This window comes from Netta rufina (genome assembly GCF_964035555.1).
Source record: "Netta rufina genome assembly, chromosome: 1".
In the NCBI taxonomy this organism is placed as follows: Eukaryota; Metazoa; Chordata; class Aves; order Anseriformes; family Anatidae; genus Netta; species Netta rufina.
The window spans coordinates 125,329,287-125,356,101 of record NC_140123.1 but is presented as its reverse complement, the minus strand read 5'-3'; the positions used below and the strand labels follow the sequence as shown (position 1 = coordinate 125,356,101).

General features: G+C 39.3%; 1 protein-coding gene across 6 annotated transcripts in view; it reads left to right on the top strand.

Annotated features, from left to right (window-relative positions):
• Positions 1-26,815, top strand: part of CLCN1 (chloride voltage-gated channel 1) — a 65,836-nt gene that overhangs the window by 32,490 nt on the left and 6,531 nt on the right. For 4 of the 6 annotated variants that reach the window (XM_084283990.1, XM_084283992.1, XM_084283991.1 and 1 more), the window contains 16 exons: positions 35-163; positions 266-399; positions 729-806; positions 5,254-5,332; positions 8,267-8,392; positions 11,768-11,852; positions 16,061-16,162; positions 17,316-17,400; positions 17,819-17,968; positions 20,368-20,437; positions 22,084-22,194; positions 22,328-22,541; positions 23,235-23,368; positions 23,879-24,105; positions 24,222-24,327; positions 26,021-26,103. In XM_084283990.1, the coding sequence (XP_084140116.1) occupies positions 35-163; positions 266-399; positions 729-806; positions 5,254-5,332; positions 8,267-8,392; positions 11,768-11,852; positions 16,061-16,162; positions 17,316-17,400; positions 17,819-17,968; positions 20,368-20,437; positions 22,084-22,194; positions 22,328-22,541; positions 23,235-23,368; positions 23,879-24,105; positions 24,222-24,327; positions 26,021-26,103 (1,913 nt within the window). Of the gene's footprint in view, positions 1-34; positions 164-265; positions 400-728; positions 807-5,253; positions 5,333-8,266; positions 8,393-11,767; positions 11,853-16,060; positions 16,163-17,315; positions 17,401-17,818; positions 17,969-20,367; positions 20,438-22,083; positions 22,195-22,327; positions 22,542-23,234; positions 23,369-23,878; positions 24,106-24,221; positions 24,328-26,020; positions 26,752-26,815 lie in introns of all 6 variants that reach the window. The other 2 variants (XR_014618286.1, XM_084283989.1) reach the window with 2 other exon arrangements.

The following is a 26,815-nucleotide window of genomic DNA, read 5'->3' as shown; positions in this document are numbered from 1 at the left end:
GTTAATGACAACTTTTTTGTTTGTTTATCTACAGCCTACAAGTGGATGTACAAAGAGCTACACCCGAATATTCCTATGCAGTATCTGGCATGGGTCACATACCCACTTGTTCTCATTCTGTTTGCGGCCATTTTCTGCCACCTCGTCTCTCCACAGGCTGTTGGTGAGGGCAGAAGGCATGGCATAATTGGTTTATGTCTGTCTCTTTTTCTTACTCCATTTGCTTGTGTGTTTTCTACATCCTCTGCTCTGTTGCTGTTTTCAGGGTCTGGGATCCCAGAGCTCAAGACAATTATGAGGGGAGTGGTCCTCAAAGAATATCTCACTCTCAAAGCTTTTGTGGCCAAAGTTGTGGGCCTTACAGCTGGACTTGGAAGTGGCCTGCCTGTGGGGAAAGAGGTAAATATTGCTATCTTCATATGCAGTAGTGGCCAGGGTAGGGTCTAGGCAGTGGGAGGAGTTGTCTGTACAAGAAGAGTCTTTCCTTTTCTTTGGCACCTTTCCTCTTCACAAAGCTCTGCTCTTCCAAGCAACACCTACTTTCCTCTGGCCATTTGAAAGACTTCATATAGAAAAAATCAAAGCACTCAAGTCAGGTAGCTTTCAAGAGGAAAAAAAAAATACTGAAGAACTGTCTGTGGTGGCCAAAGAAAAATTATGAGATCTGCGTCTGGTTATCAGTGACAGAGGATAACCCTCTCTTATTTTCTCTTCCTCTTCTGTTGCAGGGTCCTTTCGTGCATATTGCCAGTATCTGTGCAGCAGTACTCAGCAAGTTTATGTCAATCTTCTGTGGTGTGTATGAGGTAAGGCACATGTTTCTGCATATAGCTCTTCCACAGGCTGAACTCCTAAGACACGTTGGCAGGCGACAAACCACAGAGGGAACATATGAAATGAAATGCAACATGCTGTTATAGAGCAGTAAGAGAACAGACAAAAAAAAAAAAAAAAAGTGGTAGTGGGAGGACAAATATACAGTCAAACAACTGTGCAGGCCCAACCAGGTGTGTTACCTACCACATTACACAGAGGCTGATAAAGAATACTCATTTTACAAGTTTTCAGTCTCACAATGCTGATATGTTTCCACTGTGACCAACATCTGTGTAAAAAAAATAAAAATAAATAAAATAAAATAAAATAAAATAAAATAAAAAACCTTCTTAAGTAGCTATAGACAAAGATCAATTTGTCTTTAAGATAGAATGTGTAAAGCATTACTAATTATAGCCACTGACACTGCCTGTAGGCTTTTGCTATTGCAGAACGGCCTCTGGAGGCTGAATGATGTATTGACTAGTTGCAAAAAAATAATACATTTAGGAATTGCTTTACCTACAAACTCCTAGCAGTAACTGGCTTTGTAATACAATAGCAGGTGCTGTTTTACTTGATCTCGTCTATGCATAAGGACCAAATCTCACTTTTGGAGACCAACGGAGTCACTAAAGACTGGACTAAAATGTACAGGGCCTGCTATTTGTAACGGCTGAATTTGCTGCTGGCTGTTGCTTTGTTTCATTGTTCTGGATCCTAACTCTTTGGCTTTGCTACCTCTAATCCCAGCATGCCTTTCTCTGGCTGCACTCTCTGTTCCAGAATGTGCACAGGCAGCTCGAACTCCTGGTGGCGGCTTGCGCAGTTGGAGTTGGATGTTGCTTCGGGGCTCCTCTTGGAGGCAAGTTGACTTCCTGTATGTGACATTTAATGTAAAACTCAGTCTCTTGCTGTGAGATCTCTTGCTCTCAAGCAGGTTCTCCATTTCTCTAGCATCACAAGTTCTTTCTTTTCTCATGTAACTGGTGGCAGTGAAAGAAAGGAAGAACATGATCTTGCAAAGGCCACAAGAAAAGCGATAACTTTAACTTTTCTAATAAAACATCTTTGAATCACAGAATCATAGAATCATTTAGGTTGAAAAAGACTTCAGAGATCACCAAGTCCAACCGTTAACATAGCACTGCCAAGTCTACCACTAAACCATGTCTGTAAGCAACACATCAACACATTTTTTGAATAACTCCAGGGATAGTGACTCAACCACTTCCGTGGGCAGTCTATTCTTTTGCTTCACAACCCTTTCAGTGAAGAATTTTTCCCTAATATCCAACCTAAACCTTGCCTGGAGCAATTTGAGGCCGTTTCCCCTTGTCTTACCACTTAGTGCTCGGGAGAAGAGATTGACGCCCACCCCACTACAACCTCCTCTGAGGTAGTTGTAGAGAGCAATAAGGTCTCCCCTGAGTATTCTTTTCTCTAGGGTAAATAACCCCAACTGCTCCTTATAAGACTTGTTCTCTAGACCTCTCACCAGCTTCATTGCCCTTCTTTGGACAAGCTCCAGAACCTTGATGTCCTTGTAATGAGAGGCCCAAAACTGAACACTGTGTTCAAGGTGTGGCCTCACCAGAGCCAAGTACAAAGGGACAGTCACTTCCCTAATCCTGCTAGCCATGCTATTTCTGATACAAGCCAGGATGCTGTTGGCCTTCTTGGCCACTTGAGCACACTGCTGGCTCATATTCAGCTTGCTATCAACCAGTAGCTCCAGGTCCCTTTCAGCCAGGCAGCTTTCCAGACACTCTCCTCCCCAGCCTGTAGCGCTGCATGGGATTCTTGTGCCCCAAGTGCAGGACCTGGCACTTAGCCTTGTTGAGCTTCATACAGTTGGCCTCAGCCCATCAGTCCAGCCTATCTAGATCCCTCTGTAGATCCTTCCTACCCTCGAGCAGATCAACACTTGCGCCCAACTTGGTGTTGTCTGCAAACTTACTAAGAGTGCACCTGATCCCCTTGTCCATCTTGTTCAGTCATTTCTACCATGGACGTTGTTCAAGTTGGAGAGCCCCACACTCTGTCCAGAAAATAATAAAGATGCTGTAGAGAACAGAAATGAAAAAAACTTCCCATAAGTGGCATCATCTAACAGCAGGAGATGATGACAACTGTGACAGGGAGTGATAAGATGAAAAGAAAACTACCTTCAACTGTGGACTGGAGAACAAAAATATCAGTGTAGAAAATCTGGGGCTCCCCATGTAGAAGAAGCTTGGATGGCCAAGAAGATGGTTGGGAGGCTGGAGTAATGATGTATGAGGAAGACTAAGGAAGCTGTTTTTGCTCAGTGTAAAGGAGAAAAGGCTAGAGGGGGGTTGTCTCACTGGTGTCATCAACCACCTAAAGGGGGATTTTAAATAAGATTAAGCCAGGCTCTTTTCAGAGGGGCACAGTGGAAGCGGAAAGGGGTACAACTTGCAACAAGGGAAATTCTGACCATGTATAAGGAAGATGTTCCCCTCCCCCAAGGGTGGTTCACCAATGGCATGGATGCCCATGGGGTCTAGAGAATCTACACCTTTGGAGATGTTCAGGACTTACCTAGACAAGATCCTGAGCATTCTGACTGACTCTTGGAGTTAGGACATCACTGAGCAGGGAGTTGGAGAATCTTCTAGAGATACCTTCCAGGCTAAAATTTGCTGTGAGTCTGTGACAATTCAGTGTGTGAATTTTTGCAGCCATAGTTGGGTTCCTTTTAGTAGAATCACACCAAATTGCAGAATTTGATTTCCATTACCTGGGAGTCATGTAATCTTTATCTGACCTTAGTCCAGGATATGATTTGCTACTATACATCATATTGCCAAAGGAATATAACTTTTTGATGTTGTTACTGGTGAACACCACCCTGTGTATTTAAAGAGAAACCTTCAAAATGCATTTGAAAATCCAGTCTGGCCCTCTAAAAGCAAAAGGTGCTCAGCCCTGCTTTTTCTGAGTGCACTCTGGTACTCTTTGTTTGTTCCTGTTGGTCTTTTCAGCTATTTCTGTGTTGCTGCACAGCATCAGCACTCTGACATGGTGCTGGGTTTTGGGGGATACCGTATGCTATGGACTTTTCTCAGCAGTCGGTATGAATAATACCATACTGTGCTAGGATCTCTCCATCTCATATCGTTTCTTCAACACTGTTCTCATCAGGCTTTGCACTTTCAAACAGCTCTAAGCTCTACTTACCTCTTGCCATAATGCAGGCCATGTAATAAATACCGTATGTTTCAGGCTGTTAATCATCATGTTGGTAGGCTATAATATAACCCTCATACTATCTCAGATACTTTGAACTGAAACCCATCCCCATTCTGGACATGATTACATCTTAAGGCCACAAAGGACTTAGAGGTGACCTGAGGGAAAGTTGTGATTATGGAAAGATTCTTAAGGCTCAGAGAATGATCCATGCCCCTTTGTTGGGTGCACAGTCACAGCCTTGATATACTTCTTGGTTGAGGCTCAAATACCTGCTCAGGTAAGTGGGAATTCATGGCCTTTAGCCCTAAGAATTCTGCCTGGACACAGAATCCCGATGTAACACAAGCCTGCCCTCTCTCAAAACTTCAGTCTCATGGAAGATATAACAGGCTGCTTTAGGGACATGTAATACCAGAAAGTACCAAATATGCAGTTGTTTAACCCTCCTGTTCTTTATATTAGACACCAACTAGGATTTCAACAACTTGAAAAAAAACTATCTGCTCCCTAAGGCTCTTCACCATTCTCAGGCATGTCAGGGCTCTCAGCCACTCTTCCAAATATTGGAGGAAGTAGGAGATTTTCTCCTTCCCATGTCCTCCAAAATTGTCTCAGGAGAGACCCTATATTTCATAACTTCACCGATGGCTTGTAAATTTATAATTTTAGTGATTGTCTTCACCAGCAAAGCACAATCCTTTACTACATGAGCTGCTACCTGTTCATCTACCCAGGATGATAGACCCTTCAGCTGTCCACATTCTGTTGTGGATATGCATGTGTCTTGTGCGTACAAACTCAGAGGGTAGGGTTTTTTTGAGGCACTCTCTGGCACATGTGCAACCTGAGATTCCCTTCCAAAGTAAAAGAGATGGAATAAAGTACACACATGTAGTCCACCCTCTGAAGAATTTTTCATGAGACGTTTATTCTACAGTGAAAGATATGTGCATGTTTCAATGAAAGATGAGATGCTGACTTCTCCTTGTGTCTTGAATATGTGACTCAACGTATATGCCTGTCTTGTGCAACATAGAATCAGTCCTTGAATATTTTGAAGCTGTCCAGAATGAAGAATTAAGATGTAATATTGGTGGCAGAGTTGGTTGACAGCATGTGTCCATACCTGCTAATTCTGTTGCTCATTGCTTTCTTTCCTTTTTTCTTTTTTTTCTTTTTTTTTTTTTTCTTCTGTTTCTCTGTCTCTTCCACCAGTAGCAGCCATATTATTACACGGATGTCCTGACTGTGGGTTGTGCTGTGGGTGTTGGCTGCTGCTTTGGGACACCACTTGGAGGCAAGTGGCTGTTCTGTTTCCTTTTTCTCAGGTACCTAAATCCTCTCCTGCCTAGTCCTCTTCTCCTTTCCTGCACCCTATTTTTGATTTTTCATTTACTTTGAGCAAAAAGGCTTGCCATTAATGTCACCAATCTCTCCAGTTTCTCTGACACAGTCTTTTCTCCACGTTTTCAGCCTTCTGAAGGTCAAGAGGGGAAGATACTCTAGAACAGTAGTTTCCAAATTGACATGTGCACACCCCAGGGGGTGTGATAGACAGTCCATTAGGTTATGGAAATATAATACTGAAAAGTCTATTTGTATTTATTTTCTATCTAAATAAATGAATTAAAATTAAAATTAAAATTAAAAAAAAAAAAACTTTGCTAATATTCAGTATACATATTGACACTGGTGGCCTCACTTGATCCATATATCAGATGGCCACATCACATACAGCATGTGAGGTGTTCTGGGTGAAGAACAGTTACAGAATCACAGAATTTTCTAGGTTGGAAGAGACCTCAAGGTCATCGAGTCCAACCTCCAACCTAACGCTAACAGCCCTCCACTAAAACATATCCCTAAGTTGTTGCTTAATGCAGAGGGCTGACAGTAATGCCCTCATTTGTTCATTTGCATTCAGTGTATTGCAATGTATTTCAGTCTATGTGCGCATGGTTGATGGATGTATGGGTTATATTGTCTAAGTTAACTAAAATAACCCTCACAAAATGGACAAGTGCCTTTAAAAGATTCCTGCAAAAGAATTGCAGATTGAAGACAATACCTATAATGTGACTATAGGCAAATTCGGAGAAAATGGCAGAGTAGGCACCTCCACCCCCAGAGTGGCCTCTTCATATGCCACATTATGAGGTAAAAATGGTCGCAATCTCGTCAGGTCTGACAAGAAGCTGACCAAAATAAGTAAATAAATAACAAAGAAATTAAATTATCAAGAAAACTATTTGAAATATGGCTTTAAATCCACCATTGTTAATGATGTATTTTGTGCATTGACATGTAAGCTATCAACAGCATGAAGCTATCAGAATTAGCAAGACATTTAAAAACTAAGCATCCAGAATGTGAAGACAAACCTCTACTGTTTTTTCAACGATTTTTCAGGCTATGCATTACTCGCTCCAGTACTTCACAAAATCTCACTAAACTTAATGATAATTTTTAGAAGTCTTTTTTTGAGGTTTCTGACTTCATAGTGAAAGATGAAAAGCCACATCCCACTGGGGAAACACGTTCTTCCTGCCAGAGTAAAAAATGGCTGGCATAATGCACAGAAAGCAATATCACAAGAAATTAAAATGCATTCCTTTGTCAGCAAATACTGTTGAAAGACACAGAAAACATTGCTGAAGATTTGAAACAACAAGTATCAGAACAAATTATGAAGTGTGGGAGGCTTGCTATGCAGCTTGATAAAAGTACAGATGTTTCTAATGTGTCTGTTTATGGTATTTGCTAGATTCTGTTTCAACAGTGAAATACATGAAGAAAAGATCTACTAGAGAAGATATATTCTCAACAGTAAAAGACTTCTTTCATAAAAGCAATATTTTATGGAAGAACTCTATGTAACCACTGATGGAGCAGCTGCCTTGACTGGAATAAGAAAAGGATTCTACTGTGCGTTTACAAAGACAGTACTCCACACAAAATTCATTCACCACATGGTTCAGAGGCAAGCTATTGCAGCAAAGAAATGAGAGACAGACTACACAAATGGGTGCATAGAAATGGGAGCTAGAAGTGCACGACCTGTCATCGATGTGGTTAAATGTGGTTAATATCATAAAAACAAGACCTTAAAATAGTAGAATCTTTACAATAGTTTGCAGTGAGATGGGGAATGACCACAAAAATCTTCTACACCACATAAAGGTTCACTGGTTATCTCATGGAAAAGGGTTTAAAAGAGTTGTCAAATTTAAAGACTAGTCACACATTTTTATTTTATTAAAAAAAAAAAAAAATGGTGTTCTGAATTTGCTGGCCTTTTCTGTGATGAGAAGTGGCTGTCAGTTTTATGCTACCTAGCACATAATTTTGGAAAATTAAACACACCTAATCTGTCCCTTCAAGGTGAAAGTGACATTTTAACCATGAGTGAGAAAGAAGTGCTTTTCAAAAGAATATTGTACCGTTGTGGAGATTTTGTGGTTTTCTTGTTGAAAATTATTTGGGTCACCTATAAAAATTCTTATACTATATATGTAAAAAACTTGGAAACAAAATTTTCTAACACATTTTAAAGTCTTCCAAAGGAACATTTCAGTGGATTTTGAACTCATTTGTTAAAGATATAAAAATGCAACATCTTCCAATTAGTTTGCAACAACTGATTGACATCAGGGAAGATGGAAATATACTAGCCAGATTTCAGCACAAACCTTTGCTTAAGTGGTAAATGGAATTGAAAAAAATGAATATCATGATTTAGTAAGTGCAGTGAAGGATGCCCTTCTTCCCTTTCAATCTTCAGCAGCATCTTTTTCAGCTCTGACAACCATTAAAACCAAGTACTGAAATAAACTGAACTTAGAACTAGACCTTTGAATCACTGTATCACAAAGAGTTAAACCAGGAACAAAAAGCTTTTGTGAGAACAAAAAGCTTTTTGTACCATTAATGAATGAAATAAATTTTTCTTAAAATATTCTCTATTTCATCATCTTATCCCTTTTTTTATTATTTTTGTGTATGCTTTATAATGTACCCAATATGTTAGTACAGTAGGACATGTTTATAATTTATAAATAAATATACATATACCGAGGTACATACTCAAAAATATTTTACTGATAGGATACGTGATCAAAGAAGTTTGGATACCACAGCTTTAGAAGACTTATTTAGAAGCCTCTCTTGTGCTTTTGGCATTACACTTCTGATTTTAACTTTTTAACTTTGCTCCCTTTCCAACTCTTTCTAGGGGTCCTTTTCAGCATTGAGGTCACTTCCACTTACTTTGCTGTGCGTAACTATTGGAGAGGTTTCTTTGCAGCTACCTTTAGTGCCTTCATTTTCCGAGTCCTTGCTGTTTGGAACAAGGATGCAGGTAAGCTAAAAATCATTCTTAGTCTCTTTGTACAAATGCTGTTCTATAAATTTATTATTTTCCATCTTTCTGAAAACCATAAACTTTTAGGATGTTTGAAACTTCTGCCATGACATATAATGTCTAGCAGTATAGAAGGAAAGAGAAAGAGAAGCATGATATATCATCAAGATTATAACTATAACCTATTCCAGTGTGTTGGGTATATGACTGAAAAAATGACTGAATATGATTTCCCATCAAGTAAGAGAGTGTCTGAGGTGGGATTTTTGCATCTAGTCAGCATAACATCGAGGTTGCAAACATAGAGGTATCTCATCACAGAGGAGGTAATACCTATTGCAGTGTATGTTGCTGTGGTCCACTGGAAACACCATGGTCTGCCTTAGTCATCTCTTGACTAGAAGCAAACAAAGCAAAAAGTAGTCTCAAACACTGGGATGATAGAATGATTGGGAGGCTGAAAAACTGTTGGGGTCTGACTGAAGTTCCTGAGTACCGAAAGGTCAAACAGTACTTGTTTCAACTGTAGCTCTGGTAGAAAAAAAATAAGTGTCTCAGCTGAAAGGGATGAGTGCAATACTTGTGCAGACAGAAAGCATAGAAGAAGTTTGTTCAGAAAACTGAATGAAGTTCCAGCTGATGTAGAAGACTGCTATCTCTTTGTAAACTTTGTAAACGTTTTAATAACATATATAACTCCTTTATTCTTACACTTCTGTTTTTCTGGTATGAGCTTTATGTGCTCACTTTCCTTTCTTGAAACTTAATGACTTCACAGAGTTGGATTTTTTCTGTGCTAAAACATTTTTTTGGCTTGAATACTCTACTCTTTTGATTATAGAAAGTGCCTATGTCTTTGTCTGTGAAATACTGCCTCATATTAAGGCATATTCAACTATCAGATCTGTCAGAAGAACACCTCTCTCTGTTCTTTTCAGAGAAAGATGTAAGAAATTTGAAGCCAGATGACAGGAGATAATGCCCTATCCTTCACTTCATCTACTCTAACTCCCCTGCTGATCTCTTAAATCATTAGAAATTAACTTGATCCTGGAGCATCTTACTTATTGTCCCTTCTTCAAAATCATCCAAGCAGCTTTAACACCAATATGAATGGCTCCTTATGTTCTGCTTCAGTAGCTGACTGGGTTAAAAATTTCCATGATCAAATTGTGTATGGAAAATGATTCCTTTTCAAGGTTCTGAATTTTCATTGTCTATATGGTCAGTATCTTTGTCCTCATATTAGAGAATTAGAAACTTTTGTCTATACCAGAAATCTGTTATTTTTATGGTCTTTCATCACGCCTGCTCTGATTTATCTTTCATGTCTTCTCTTTCTCATTTTCTTCTGAAAGTTACAAGCCCAGTCTTTTCAGTCATTGTTCATGCAACAGTTTTTATTAGGGCCCTCTCATGTGTTTTCATAATCTCTAGTCTTGTCTGCTGTCAAAAGTTATGCACTTGGCATGATGACTTGGCACTAGTTTCCTGTGTGAATACTATGATGACTCAGTTAGAATGCCTTTGTGTGAGGTAGGCTAATACATAAGTTGTGACCAATGCCTCTTTTCCTTTCACTGTGTGTTTACAACTTCCCCATGAGGTAGCAAGACTTAGCTATTGGAGCTTCCTTTGGCCTTCTCATTTTCAGGCTGAATATACCTAGTTCCTGCAGTCTCTTCCTATGCATCATGTGCCCCATGTCCTGGACCATCTTGGGGCTCATCACTGGACTGTCTCCAGTTTTGAAACATTTCTTTTGTTCCAGGTTTTCTAGATGTGGCCTCATCAGTGCCATATAAAAGGGAATACCTCAATTTTCTGGTTGTGCTTTTGCTGATGTGACCCAATATGTTGTTAGCCTTCATTGACACAAGGACACACATTGAACACTAGTTCCCACCAGGACCTACTGGTCTTTTTGTGCAGAGCTCTTTTTGTTGACTAGGTTCCCAGACTGTACTGATCCACCTGCCATTCCAGATGCAGGACTAAATATTTGTCTTTGTTGTATTTGTGATCTTCCAACCTGTCAGCTCCTCCATGACTGAGGCCATTCTGAATGAACAGCTGTCCAGTCCTCCAGGTTATCAACCATTCCCTTCTCTCCCTTCCCAGTTTGATGTGGTCAGCAAACTCACTGGTGAGTGAGTTCCACCCTATCATCCAGGAGACTAATGAAGATGTTAAACATAATCACATCCAATATTGATCTCTAAAGAAATCCATTCAACACCACAGAGCCCTAACACAACAGTTTGCAGCCCATTACAGGTCTATTGTGACATGTATCATTACATATCTAACAAGATAAACCTTTTTTTTTTTTCTCTCTCTGAGATAGTTTCTGATCCATGATAATATTTTCCCTTTCACCATTTGATCATATGGCTCCAGAGACTCTTAATAATCTAAATTAAAAATCTTTATCTTAATAATAATATAAATAAACACAATTCCTGTTAATCTTGCTAACCCACAGAGATCTGATTAAATCATTGCTCTAAGCCTGGTCTTGTTTGGGAAAAAAAAAAAATATATATATATATATGAATGTCTCTCTTAATTACCATATTATGCTAGAATTTTGCTGTTTGTTTGTTTGTTTTTCTGATTGTGCAAATAATTTCTTGATTCCGGACATGTTTTTATTTATATCAATACTCATTGAGCTGCATTTCCATTCTGCACTGGATGGCCATTTGAACTTTACCTATTAGCATATAGTTATTTATTATTTCCACACTCATACCTCCAGGTAAAAGCAGGACAGCTTTCGACATCTGAGTAATTTTAGGAGTGAAACACAACCAGTGGAAGTGAGATGGAAAAAATGGAGCATAGTTGATCTTTTCTCTGGGACTCCCAAGACATTTATTCTTTTGGCACCAGGCAAAAATTGTGCATATAAGACTTTGGAGATGATACGAGTTTTGTTTCTAGAAGGCAATCACAATTGTCTGTGACAAAGCTTCTCCAGATAAGTGAGCACTGCCTGCCTGTGTAAAGAGTTTTTAAATCAGTGAGTGCACTAAGAGCTTTTACTGCCTAAAGAATGGTTGGCAGAAGAAAAGAAGAAATAGAAAGCCCTTTACAAATCTGGTGTTGTAGCTAAAAATATATGTACATTCTCTGAAAACAAATCTATACCATCAAGAGTGCTACAGAGTGCTACAGTTGCAAGTGTTTAAAAATAGAGACTAACAAAATCAGAGCAGTCTGTATATCTGTAATATTGTATATAATGTCATGAAACCATACAAGGGCACATATACAACTAGTTCTCCTGTCTCTACTCCCAGTTTTCATGGTATTTAACTTTTCACATCATTGTTCCCTTTCCTTTTCTACCTCTTTCTTCTCACACAGTTACCATCACAGCCCTGTTCAGAACTAACTTTCGCATGGATTTTCCCTTTGATCTGCAAGAGCTGCCAGCATTTGCCGTAATAGGGTAAGTTCCCAAAGGATTTCAAGTAAGCTCTGATAGGAATTCTTTTGCATAACAGAATAACTGCTCTTTCATTTTCACTGAAAAGACCTCTTCTTGCTGGGATTCTTCCTTCAGCAATGGTGGCCATGTAGCACAATAGGTAAGGAATGAAACATGGATATTACCCACATTACATTTTGTTCCCATGTATCTTTATCAAAAATTAAGTTCCACAGGAAATAAAATTAAAGATTAAAATAAAAGAGGAAGTCTAATTTGGTCTACGGTATAAATGTGTATAAAAATGAGTATATATATCATGGGTATAAATTTACTGAATGGCCCTCTAGCCATTTTGAGGGCATGGCCAAATGGCCTGATCCAAGTATGGCCTTTTCACTTGACAGTTATCTTCTTCAGCTTGAGCTTATGGGTCCAGACCTTGATGAGATGAAGCCAGGAGTTGGACTTGATGATCCTTATGTGTCCCTTCCAACTCAGGATATTCTATGATTCTATGATTCTAAGTCTATTTGTGAAGAAACAAAACAGCAACTTAGGTTTCTGCAATCTCCAAGCAGAAATACTATGAGAGCCTGTGTCGGCGAATAAAAGGAATTGCTTGAAATGTCAAGAATAATTTGCATCTTTATTTTCTACCTTTTGGGAACAGCTCTGACAAGGTCAAAACTTGCTTAGTTTTGAAACCAAGGTCTAGACTTCTTTAGTTTTGATATCTAGAAAGTTATATTTAGTTTGTTAAGACCTGGTCAGTTAGTACATGCCAATGGAATGCTCTGAAAGCATACAGGAAAAACAGAGAAGAAAAAACTCAGAGAATATAGGGGGGAATGGGACAAAACATTTATCCAGGGAGTTTCCTTTCTACAAGATCAGAAATGGTATCCTTTCCAAGAGAAGTTGGTACACTTGATATGCTGACAAAGATAGCTTAACTGTAATCGGATCCAGTGATAACAGATAAATTGTTAAGATCAGCCATTCAGTTTTTGGTGGTGGTGGTTTGGTTTGCTTTGCTTTGCTTTGTTTGTTTGTTTTTGGTGGTGGTGGTGGTATTTGTTTGTTTTTTGCAGTACTGCACACAGGCTATGAAAGGTGTATGAGATGATTGTGAAATGCTTTCAAATATCTAGGTGTCCAATGTGCTATTAAAAACAAAGAGAGAAAGAGAGACACTTGTACAGTCTTGGATGAAGTCCTGATGCCAACTTGGAATGTTCCAAATTCTCTTAACATTCATTCTCAAAGTCGAGCTCCCTTTCTATTCAACATACTTCTTCACTTTCAAGTAGCACACACACACACACACACACAAAAAAAAAAAAAAAAAAAAAAAAAAGAGGCAGACTAAGCACTATAACAAGGTAGATCTTGTTCTTCTGTGTCAGCAAATGTTGATAAGTTGCAAAATGCATGCAGAAGGAGCACCTCTATTTTATTGACAAATTGATAGCCAGGAATGGAGTAATGTACTTTTTAAAATAGTGTATTATAAAGAAACTCAATTCACTCTGCAGTTGCAGAAGGCATATTTTAACAGGAATGCTAGATAGTGCAGGCTTGAACTATTTGAGAAGCTCATTGAACAAATGTTTTCCTGTGAGCAGTTTTATATTTAGTTTTAGCTTGTTCCTATGCAATTTCAAGTAACCAAGCAGGAATTCTTCCAAATACAATTATTATTTTTTATATAAGCTAAAATCATCTTTGAATGAGATTTAGTAAAAAACTGCAGGCCATAAAACAGTGAAAAATTCCATTCATTTTTAAAATGAATAGAATGAATATGTTACTTGTGTGTCAGTATTCTGTGGCTTAATTATTTGCCACATAAAATAACACTTCCTCTTACCAAATTTAAATGCACTCTTTTTTTTTTTTTTTTTACTTCACTGTTGAGTATTATGTCCTATTTACCCAGGTCTAATTAAAGTAGAGTATAGGAATCATAGAATGCTATACTTTTTTGGCTCTATTAGGATCAGGAACGTAGGCCTAAGGAATTAGGATCATAGGCACAAGAATCATACGATCACTGAATCATAGAATAACCCAGCTTGGAAGGGACCTTGAATCCCTCAAAGGGATCATCTGGTCCAACCTTCTGTGTGAAAACGGAGCCTAGGTGGGATTATTTAACACCCTGTCCACTTGCACCTTGAAAACCTTCACTGACGGGGATTCTACCATGTCCCTGAGGAGCCTGTTCCAGTGATTGATCTCACTGTAAAACATTTCTTTCATATATCAAGATGAAGTCTATCTCACTGCAGCTTGTACTCATTGTCCCTTGTCTTCTCAATGTGTCTCCTGGTGAAGAGAGAACCTTTGTCCTCTTTGTAGCCAACCCTTAAATACTGAAATATAGTGATGAGATTCCACCACAGCCTTCTCTTCTCCAGGATGTAAAGACCTAACTCCTTGAGTTTTTTCTCATAAGGCGGGCTCTCCAGCCCTTTAATCACCTTCATTAATGATCTCAATGATGGGGTAGAGCGGACCAGCAGTAAATTCCTGGATGACACAAAAACTGGGGGGAGTGAATGATTCACCTAAGGGCCATGCAGCCACCCAGAGGGATCTCAACAGGCTGGAGAGGTGGACTGATAATAATTTCATGAAGTTCAATGAGGAAAAGTGCAGAGTGCATTACTCATCCAGGTCATTGATAAAGGTATGGAAAGGACTGGCCCCAATACTGAGCCCTGGGGTCACCACTAGTGACCAGCATCCAACTGGATTTATCTCCATTCACCAAGACTCTCTGGGCCCAGTCACTCTGCCAGTTTTTCATCCAACGAATCAAATACATGTCCAAGCCTTGAGCACCCACCTTCTTCAGGAGAATGCTGTGTGAAATGGTGTCAAAAGCCTTACTGAAGTCTAGGTAGAGCACATCTACAGCCAATATACCTAAAGTAAGATCAGCCTTGGTAACAGTCCCTCTAATCCTGATCCAAAGAACTCAATAGAGTTCTAATAATAGAATAGACCAATTTCAAAAAAATTAAAGAATAGACCAATAGGCCAAAAAATTTAAGAATAGACCAATTTCATGGTCTCCATAGCTTACCTCCATACACTCAAACATCTTTTACATAAAGTTCAACTTCGCCTCCTCTTCCCATCCTGTCTTTTCAAAGGATAGTGGCCATGCATAGTGGTCTTCCAGTCAAGTGAGTTTTCCCATCAAGTTTGTGTGATTCCTATAACATCATAAATCTCAGACTCAACATAGAACTCCAGTTCCTCTGTTTGTTGCCCAAAATATGTGCATTGGTATGCATGCTCTTGAGGTGGCTGGGCTTAGGTTTCTTGCCTATGGAGAGAATTGGTGTGCTCAATACCCTAGTAGTGGCACTCATCTGCCCTGTTGCATCTAAATGTCATGGTTTTGGACACCACCTCACCCCCATTCCCACCCCCACTCCTAGTGTGTTACTTCTTATATTTGATGTAGGTGTACAATTTTGCTGAATCAGTCAAACTCCTTTTCTTTTTTACTATTTCCCATTCCAACCTGATGTTTAAGTTCTGACAATACATGTCTTCAATGAGCTGTTCTTTTCCAGGCCACACTAAAATCTATCAGTCTTTCTTTGTAGATCCTAATACTGTTCCTGTCATCCAAGTATTTGAACAGTTAAAATTAGAGACAGCCACAGAAACACAAGTACTAATCAGTTCTTTGTACATTCATTCTCACTTGAACTACTAAGAAACCCTCTATTCAACAAATTGTAGCTGAGATAAAAACATTATCACACTATATTGCCTACAGAGTCATGGTTTATTCACTGTTCTTCACTGATACAGCTGTTTGTATGTATTCATGTGTATCTGTGTACATGTGCATCTGTACAAGGCATCTTTGGAAGCCTTTCTAGGCCACGGCATAGAAAAGGAAGGGAACAGCTAGAAATAAGTAGCAACCTTGCCATGTCTTGGAATTGGACATCATATCCTGACATGAGATTTCTCCATCTAAGAGGAAATTCGAGAGAAAAATCTCAGCATGTGACAAAGAAATCCAAAACCACCTCTCTCCTTTCATCAGGGAGTCAGTCTTCAAATGAGTTACTGCAGATTATGAAGTTAAAAGATGTCATAACAGATGAAGATGAAAAATATTTAAACTCAGTTTTTGGTTGGCTGTTTATTTGTTTTCTGTTGTTTGGTATGATTTTGTTTCATTTTTTCCACTTTAGGATATGTTCTGGATTCCTTGGAGCATTTTTTGTTTATCTTAATCGTCAAGTGGTCCTGTGCATCCGGCGTCATACAGCTCTAAGCCAGTTTCTCACCAAATAGTGAGTGCCTTTGAAGATGCTGTCTTTTAGAGACCAGATTTGGATACTCTACTGATATAGGATAGTAACAAATACTTTCTGGAAGCTAGTGGAACTATTTCAAATATAAGATAGTAAAACTAAGAGAAACTGAATTTATATCACAGTAAGATATCTGCAAATATCAAAAGAAGATATTCTGATCTGGATTTTCTTCTAGATCAGCCCCAATAATTTCAAAGAGCATCTTGTTTGAAAAGGGATTCTGTAATATTTATTAAGATGACAAAGAAAACTACTGATTGGACAGGAAATGTCCAATCAATCAGAAAATCAATAATTGTGTTTCTTAAGAGGCACTGTTTTCTGTGTTTGTTTGTTTGTTTGTTTGTTTGTTTTTAATCCTTTTCTTTTTGCAAAAGAAAGAGTTAACATTTATATTTTAAGAAACTTAACTGAAATATAACTGCATCTTTAAAATCTGAAATACTTTTAAAATCAAAATGTAGACAATGTAAAGAATGTACTACAGTATTGCAATCACTGCATACTTAATAAACAGAAGGAGAAACTGATAGCAACTGAAAGGTGTGAATTGCAATATGGAAGATAAATACAAAATGAAATAAAGCACTTAGCAGCAAAGGCCTTACAGAGACTTCCCAAAAAGTGTGTTGGTCAGGAATTCAAAGGAAAGTAAAGCACTATTTTCCCATAAGAATTAATATAACAAAGGATTCATGCCAAAATGTATGGGGGGAAGGGGAAACATATTTAAACACACTAGGACAGGATATATTGCATGAGGGATGAATAAGCAAAGTTGAATCAGGACACAACTGGAGAAGAGGCTGACTTTTGATAATGGGTCACCACACAATTGTAAAAACACATCACCACTGTACATTCAACGCTATGCATTTTGTACATCCCTCCCTTATTCCCCTTAACAATAATCCCGATGGGAAAAATGGCTTTGCTGTCAGTTGAACTCTCTATGAATGATGATGATCAGTGGAGCAGGGCATTAAATTGTCAGTTACACAATTCCAAAGTAATGGATACAAATGCGAGAGAGAGTTTTCATGGGAATAGCATTTATAATCCTGAAGTGATACTGCTACAAGAAAAAAAATGTGACATTATATTTTAACAGACTTTTCTTTCTTTCCAGCCGCCTCATATACCCTGGGGTTATATCCTTCCTTATAGCAACTGTGACCTTTCCTCCAGGGTTTGGACAGTTCATGGCAGGAGAGGTGAGAGTGGGAAGTATACTTTCACTTCTGTGTAATTCTGTAGAGCAGTGTCCCCTTCCCCTATGCCCCAATAACCTTACATCCTGGAAAGGGGAAGAAAAACTTGGGAGAACTTTGGACTGAAGAGGGACTGTACTCTGAGACTTGTGATCTCTGCTATCCCCTTTGTATAAAACTTGCAAAAGGTCCACTCTTCTAAGCGAGTAATTAGAAAGATGTTACCCCATGTGCAGAATTAGTTATCCTTTCACCAGTTCCAGTCACTCTTCTCTTCCTGAAGATTAAAAATGTGAATTAAGTCTCATAATCATGAATTAATGAAGTAAACCTCCACTTTCTTGGAACAGAGGTAGAATATTTATTCTGTCTAATCTCACAGTTTATCCCTGTTTTTTTTGTGGTTTTTTTTGCTCTCTAGTTGATGCCACGGGAAGCCATCAGCTCTCTCTTTGATAACTATACCTGGGCAAAACACACAGGAGACCCCCAGATCCTAGGTAAATCTGCTGCCTGGATCCACCCCAAAGTCAGTGTCTTCATCATCATCCTGCTTTTCTTTCTCATGAAGGTAAGGAAATCTAGCTCACTAAGCCTTTTCCAGTCAGAGTGAGTGTTCCTTGTACTTTGTAAAATTATGTTATCTGACAATGGGGAGCTGCTTGGCATTGAATGAAACACTGCAACTGAAATGGGGTCTTCTTACACTTTTGATATGATGTTTGCCCACCATGAGTGCAAAATTAACAGTGTCATTAGGGAATAATTTCCTGGCCTTACTACACTTACCTCCTTGACTGCTCCCTAGTTTATCATCCTCAAGCATCCTGCTGAATGAGTTTCAGGAGCCACTGTGTAGTGGCTGGCCATAAAAGACTACATCAGGACAAGTCTCAAAAGATTTGGTAAAACAAGTAATTGAGTAAAAAAAATTCTCAGATAATTTATATTTGGCCTAAATAAAGTGTGATACTGTCTACTTCATATTCCTGACTCCAGACAGGAGACAAAAATTATCTATATGTGAATGAGGCTCAAGGATTTGTTAATAGTACTGTAGCATAGTGGAGAAATGTAGCTGAGACCTGCTTTGCTCAATTCTAGGAAAGCAGCAGCAGATTCAATGTTCTGACCTAACATTGCCCATAGAAATTGCATTTGCTCAGACTTTGAAAGGATTAACTGTGTAACAGATACATCACAGAGCAAGAGAAGAGATTTGAAAGTAGTCATTATATTCCAAAATCCAAGTAATTATATTCCAAATCCTGGAAAAAAAAAGAAAAAAAAAAAAAAAAAGAGGTTTTCCAGGCCAGTGTGTGTGTGTGTGTGTAAAAATATCATAGAAATGCTGATTTTTCTTAAGAACAAAAAGAGCTGATGCCACCTTGAAGTATCAGTTGAATATTTCAGTAGATCAGAAATGGGCATTAATGTTTGTCAAAGCTGATTCCATCTAAAGTAAAACACTGTATCAAATTTCTGACAGGCAACTGAGGGTTCTGCTTCTGTTGTAATTCTGATTATGGTGTACCAAACAGATAAGGTCTCATTTACTTGAATAAAAGAAGGATGGACTATGTGGTATATCTATCCTGAGTCCCATTTAGGCTGTTGCCTCCAGAAGAAGACTGTATGTGCTGGTCTAAGACAGCATTTGGATCAGCCTCAGCACTAACTGTCAGCCAAGAAAGCAAACCACATTTTAGGGTGCATTTGACACAGCATGGCCAGCCAGTCAAAAGAAGTGATTGATATTTAGCATTGGTGCGGCCTCACCTTGAATATTGTGTACAGTACCGGGCTCCACAATGTAAAAATGATTTTAAGTTACTTAAATACATGCAGAGGAGGGCAACCAACTGGTAAAAGGGCTGGATGTCATGTCCTATGCTGAGGACTCTTGGTTTGTCTAGTTTGGAGAAAAGGAGGATGAGAGGTGACCTCATTGCTCTGTGCAACTTCCTGAGGAGCGGAAGTAGAGGGGGAAGCTGTTGGTCTCTTCTCCCTGATAACAGATGATAGAACATAAGGAAACCACACAAAGCTGCACCAGAGGAGGTTTGGACTGGATATTAGGAAAAATTTCGTTACCGTGAGGTTGTTCAAACACTGGAACAGGCTTCCTAGTGAGGTATTTGATACCCCATGCCTGTCAGAGTTTAAGAGGCATCTGGATAATGCCTTTAACATGCTTTAAATTTTGGTTAGTCCTGAGACTATTCAGGCAGTTGGACTCAATTTTATAGGACCCTTCCAAATAAACTATTCTATTCTATCCAGACAGATTTTCATTGTTTTGCCCAACATAGTGAAAGGACAAGAGGCAACAGCACAAGCTAAAAAAAGGGAAACATATGGCAGGTTGACTTCAGGAAAAAAATCTCCCTTTAGTGTGAGTCAGGAGTGACACAACTGCTCAGAAAAGATGGGGAATCTCCATCCTTCAAAATGGTCAGAATTCAATTGGACAAGGTCCTGAGAAAACTGATCTAACTTAGGAATTAGCCCTTCTGGAAGCAGGGAGTTGAGTGAGAGACCTCTAAAGTTCCCTCATGCTGAAAATTTTCTGAGTCTGTGAAATGTTGACAACCTTGTTCTATAAAATAAAATGTATTTATTTATTATAAAACATCAAAACAAAAACAAACAAACAAAACCAAGCAGTAGGAAATCTCACCTTCAAAGGTCCATGGCAAAGGAATTCTCATGTTCATTCTCCTGGTGATTTGCCTTCCCTGTCACCATAGCAGTACCCAGAGGTCTTTTACATCAGTTTTGGTGTGTTTTCAGAGTTCTTCCAGCTACCCTTCACACCTCACAGACCCTTTACCTTTCACTTCCTGGCTGAACTGCCACATCCCCCAGAATGTGTCTCCTTATGGATTCACCAGCTTGGCAGTAGAGTGGGATTGCTGAAAATGCTATTGCTGCTCACTAACAACTGCATCCTCTCTACCTCTCTTCTAGTTCTGGATGTCTGTCATTGCTACTACAATGCCAATCCCCTGTGGAGGCTTCATGCCTGTTTTTGTTCTGGGTGAGTTTGTGTTGTTGTGTATAGGTCTGCTAGGTGAAAAGGATGAGAGAGATACTGCAGAGGTACCTGGCAGATTTCTTCTAGGGGATGAGGAGTCTACTTATCACTGCCTATGACAAGCTCAGTTAGTAGTTCATATACCAGTCTCTGAGCCTCTGCTGAAGGGGTCCTTTCCCATGCCCTCAAATCCAAATGCTGAGAAGGACTTTCCTGTCCTTTTACATAAGGGAAACCAAGCTGTGGAAAGGCATGCTGTATCATGGCCTTCTCATTTCTCTGCCTTTCTACCTACGAAGAAACTTTCATACTACAATTAGTAATAGTTGCTCCTTTTGTTCCTGAAGCCCAGTGAGAAGAGACAACCTCAAAATTAGTACCTGCAATACCACATAATCCTTTTTCTCTTTCTTCTGACTGGAGTATGGTGACATGGTGACGTATGGGGGTTTGTTGTTTTTTAACAGTTTTTAATTCCAAGACAAAAAAAAAAAAAAAAAAAAAAGAAAGAAAAAAAAAAAAAGACTAAGAAACACAAACTCATAATGATCAGCATTAATATTCATAGCTATTAAATGAAATGAACTATGTTAACAGCCTCTGGGTTCCTGAAGGCAACAACTGAACCTGTCAGTAGCATGCCCTTGCAGTAATAAAGGCTAACAACAAGTAAGAGTTTACTAGGAAAAGTCCAGAGAGCAAGACAAAGAAAATGGTTATTTCCCAGCAATCAGTATTTTTGGGACAATTCTGGAATATTATGTTATTTTGTGTCCACTTATGCAGGAAATTTTGATGAAGTGCAGTGAGTCCAGTGTAGGGCCACTGAGATTGCTGAGGAGCTGGAGCACAAAATGAAGGACAGTGTGAAGAAATTGTGCTTAATCAACGTGTAGAAAAGAAGGCCAAGATGAAGTCTGACTCTAGGTTTCACCATCTAATTCACCATCTAATGCAGCAAGGTATACAGAGGATAGAAATACTCTTCTCAGAGGCACATAGTAAACAGGAGGTAAAAGGCACAAGTAATAAGGGAAATTCTGAGAGACATAGGGGGAAAAAGAATGTTTCCCTGGTTAAGGTTTCCAGAAAGAGGATGGGGAATCACCATCCTTAGAGGCTTTTAAAGCTGGTCTGGCCAAGGTCCTGGGTGACCTGTTACCACTTTTAAATTAGCCCTGTTTTGAGCAGGGATCAGATCAAAGACCTCCAGAGGTCCCTTCCCACTTAAACCTTTCTGTAAGCCTATTATTTTAGTGTTTAGACATTCATAGAATGAGTATATGAAGATCCCCAACTGTGATCTTAACTGACACGACACAAAATACACCACCTTTTAAAAAATCTTTCCTCCTGGCAGGGAATCACAAATACCATAACACTTGGTGTGTCTACGGAAAAATGAGGGTTCAACTGTATTTACTTATCTTAGTATTTTTTTTTCCCCTTGGAGTTTATGAGGAGTTTATGGAGTTTAACTTCCATATTTTGTAACAGAAAGCTACTCTTTAATCCCTGGTGTCATTTTAATGTAAGTTTTTATTTTGTTTCTGTTAGAAAGTACTCCAGTGCTTGCCCAGCATCTCTGCATAGCACAGACTGGGTGTTCCTTATATGTTAATTCCATAATTGTTGGTGATATTTTCCAGGTGCTGCATTTGGACGTCTTATAGGGGAAATCATGGCATCACTCTTTCCTGATGGGATCCTCTTTGATGGTATTGTTTATAAAATCTTACCTGGAGGGTATGCTGTCATTGGTGAGTCTTTATGTCTTTCTCTTTCTTCACCTGGTCTCATCTCTGTGTCTTTTCTGGCTGACTTGATATTCTGTTTCTATATGACAGTCTTTCCTCTTCTCTCCCAATTTCTTTTCTACCCTACATGGGAAAGGTGCAGCAGCTCTGACGGGAGCAGTCAGCCACACTGTCTCCACTGCTGTGATCTGCTTTGAACTGACAGGTCAAATTTCTCACATCCTGCCCATGATGGTAGCTGTCATTCTTGCCAACATGGTGGCCCAGAGTCTGCAACCCAGCCTCTATGACAGCATCATCCAGGTGAAGAAGTTGCCTTACCTGCCAGACCTGGGCTGGAATCATATAAGGTATAGTAGAAAAACTGAGGTGGATGTAGGGAGTGGTAAAGAAGTAAAACAAAACAGTGAGATCATGGCAGAAGAAAAGGTCATGAAAAGGAGACAGAGGGATTGAGCTACAAAGAAAATAAAAAAGCAGAATAGACCTGAGGTGAGGAGAAAAAAGAAAAAAAAGGTGTAGTAAAAGTAAGGTTCATACACAGAAATGGAGAAAAGTTCTTTTTTCACAGAAAGCACAGGTTTGAATAATCTGCAATATTACTGAATTTCTGTAGATATTACCAAATTGCTTCAGTTTGGAAGTTTTGGTGTTTGGGATACTTTTCTCCAAAAATGTTTTAAGTATTTTATTTAGATGTTTAGCTTAAAACAAAGTTCAGTTATTCACATACATGTTTCTCTATATAGTATATATAATATACATAGGTATGTATATATAAAACATATATGTATGTGCATAGAAAGGCATGTAATTTTATCATGGGGAGTAATGGAGTGAAATACAACTGTAATGAAAATCTAGTTAATCTGTATTGATCCTGTTGCAAAGTCCTCCTTGGTTACTCTTACAGAAGATTATTTAGCAACTGTATAGGGAACACTTTTTAAAGAAGTCATCATTTTATGTGTTTCTTTGAGGAATTTATCTGCTAGACATTTTTAATACGCTAACTCTTAACTTTGTTGTCCATAAATTCACAGCAAATACAATGTCTTTGTTGAAGATATTATGGTCCAAGATGTGAAGTTTGTCTCCTCCAACTGTAAATACCGAGACTTGCAAACTCTGCTCCAAAGCACCACTGTTAAGACTTTGCCTTTGGTGGACTCACCAGGTCAGCAAAGTGGAGAACCTAGTCCTTCCTGAACACTGTCTCAACTCAGAATCAAAGAAACTAGCTCTCAAATTATACACTTTGAAGAAGATAGTGTGACCTACTACATAAAAAAAAAAAATAATAATAATAATCCTAAATATCTTCCACTATGTATCATGTATGACAGAAGGTTGTTTCAGCTTTGTCAGCAAGGGAGGCTGGAGTGTGGGGAGTGAAGAAGATATAGCAGGTCAAAGAGGTGTAGGGGAACTTTGACGATGGGGAGGGATCTTGTATAAGTAAAGAGCCTGATGTGGTGCTGAGAAGTAGCATAGCTTGATGGTTAGCCTCCCAGAGCCTCACAGCATACTAGCAGCAATTAACAGGGCTGGTCAATGCCTCCTTTATAGCTCATGATAGTGCTAGTCAGAGCACTCTGAAAAGGTTGGAAGGAGGAAGGGGCAGCACGTAGCATGAGACATTCAAAACCTTGAGGGGGTTTAACTGTTTCTCTATTCTGTTATGCAGAGACCATGATCCTACTGGGGTCTGTGGAGCGCTCTGAACTGCAGGCACTCCTCCAGAGACATATCAGCCCAGAACGGCGACGGTGCCTCAACAGAGAAATGCAGCAGAAGCTAGCTGAGGCACCTTACAATGGACACAGTAAGGGGTCAGGGGCAACCCTGCCAAAGCTGAAGCATGAGTCTTTTGCTTATGTTGATGAGGATGAGGATACAGATGAGAAGGCAGAGGTGAGGGAAAAGAGAAGAGACTTGATAAAGACTGCTTAAGAAGCAGCAAGGCATTTGGAGAGACGGAGAAAGAAATGACACAGGGTGGATCTAATTTTCTCTCCTTTCAATAACAGCTGCCCCCGCCACCAACTCCCACTTGTAGTTACCCAGAGGAGCCCAACGGCCCAACAAGTCCTGTTAAACAAACACATGAAATTTTGGAGCCACAGCAACCCCCAGGTATGGTAACTTCTGGCATGCCCCAGCCGTATGTCAGTTAGATTATGGAAACTTTAAAGCTTGCTGTGTGTAGGTGTCTGTGCAAGGTGCTGGCTCCCCAGACACTGAGAGAAGGAATTGGTCTTTCAGCTTTCTCTATTTTTCATATATTAAAGGCACTTTGTTAATGTACCTCACCGTCAGTGTAACATACCTGAAATTATCTTCTGTTTGTGATCCCCCAGAGAGCATGGCAAAAGTAGGTCCACTCAGGCTGCTCTCTCCCTGTCAGTATTCCCAACTCCATCATTTGCCATAACATATCCTTTGACTTTTTCTGAAGGTTCTGCATGGAAGGGTCCCATCTCTTCACCCTGTGAATTAATCTTCCTGGGAAAAGAAGCCTGAGAGCTAACCAGATGTACTTATTTTTGGAGTTGCTCACCCATCTCCAAAACTGAACAACTCCTCCCTTGGATGCACATCTCTTTGTTTCAGCTACATTAATTTGATGGACAAATACTGATGTATTGTGTTCTTTTTGTGCTGCTCTACCTTTATGACCTATGTTTCCAAGACTGTACTCATATCTCATTTATGATTCCTATATCATGTACATTTGATACAGGATGGTGTTGTTGTTTTTTTTTTTTTTAATTTGTGTTTGTTTGTTTGTTTTCCTTTATGTGTCTTGAAATATGCAGACAGTGAGTAAGCACAGCGGTGTAGCCAAATCTTGAGAACAAATACAGAGAACAGTGCTCTGGCTCATGCTTTTAGACACCTAAAGGTTAACATATAATGTACCATATAGCACATTCTGGATTCTTAACACCACTCATGTATGACCAAACTTTTAAGGCACAGGAAAATCTGTATTATGCTACCATGGCAGTAGAGTGGTGGAACAGCCATTTACCCTCCTGACCAAATCATAAAGATAATCACATCAAAACAAGGACATTGTGTGAGACACTTTAAGTGAAGCTAGTGCTGAGGGATCAAGGAGTGACGAGAGGAAACGTAGCAAGGGGTGACTTCAAAAGGCTTTCCCTACCATCATTTTTAGTTTGGCTCAGAACTGTTATTTTTTCTGACTGATTTTCCTCCACAACCTTGTTCACTTCACAATAGCACCAAACCCTATCTTCTTCCCTTTTCTAATTCCTGACTGCCCTTCCTAAGAGAATAGTTCTGCAGTCATTTTCATTTCAGCCATTACACTGTTAGCCCAGTGCACACTTCTCACCCTTTTGTACCTGTCACGTTCTGTCCTTTTGACATGTTTTGTCTTTGAAATAATTTTCAAATTTCCTTTTCATACTCATCCTCTGAATCACATTTTCCTTATAGATTGCAGAAACCTCTACTCACAGCAGTTTCTCCCTTGTATCACATTGTTTACTGTCCTGGTAGTCTTGCTTCTGTTTCTTCCTCAGGGTCACTGATCTATCCACAAGGGCTATTTTGTAAATGGTTTCTTTCCTCTCCTTGAGGAAAAGATATTGCATGGAAATGTTTATTCTGGCATGTCCTAGCCACCGTTTTACAAACTGAATGCTAGACTGTGGCTGGCTGAACCCTGTCATTCACAGTTAACATGTCCTTCATACTATTTCCCAGCCTGCCTTGGGCAAGGAGATGGGCATGGTGCTTTGTATTTTTGTCTCTCATTCATTCTTGTCTCTTATCCACATTTGTTTTTATCCTTCAGGCAATTTCTGGAATTTGAGGCAACTGATCCAGCAGCTCTTGTGCCCTTTCAACCGTCCACTTGAAAGAGAGAGTGATGTCCAGGTTAGGGATACAGAAAGCCTAGCAATACCCTGAAGAGAGAAGGGATGTAATAGGAAGAGAACTCTCTACACAGAGCCATTCAGAATCTGGCCAAAGAGCGTACATACTCATGGTCCTGAATTCTAACAGTGTCAGTGGGGAGCTCCCTCCAAGAAGAAAGGATGTAATTACTGTAAAAGAGTGTGCATCTTGCTAATGAGCCATTTGTGCTCAGGTGTCAAGGCTACCATCATGACTGAGACTGGGCATCTTTTTCCAAGTAATCATAATTTGGCTAACCTGGAACAAAGTGCAATTCTAGTCCATTTGGCAAACAGTTTTAGGTATTTAAAAATGAAAAGATGCTTTTGTCTTGTGCCATGTTAGATGCCCTTATGTATTTGAAATGTCTGTACAGGGTTGGTAGATATCATATAGAGCCTATGGGAGACCCATCCTCTCTAGGGCAGTAGTTGGAACCCATGTGGAATGTCTGAGAGCATCTAAAACAGTATTACATGACCATGTTTAGGCACCTGAATTGCTCCACCAGTGTTCTTTGGCAAGGGAAGAAGAGCAAGTATAGAGTGCACCTTTTAATATACCAGTATGAAGAAAACCTAATAACTTAGTAAGTCATTATTTGGAATAAAAAGGGGACCACAATGGGTAAGGAGACTGTGTACATCTTTTCCTTCTGTACCCTGTGAAACTGTGTACTTCATCTATCCTG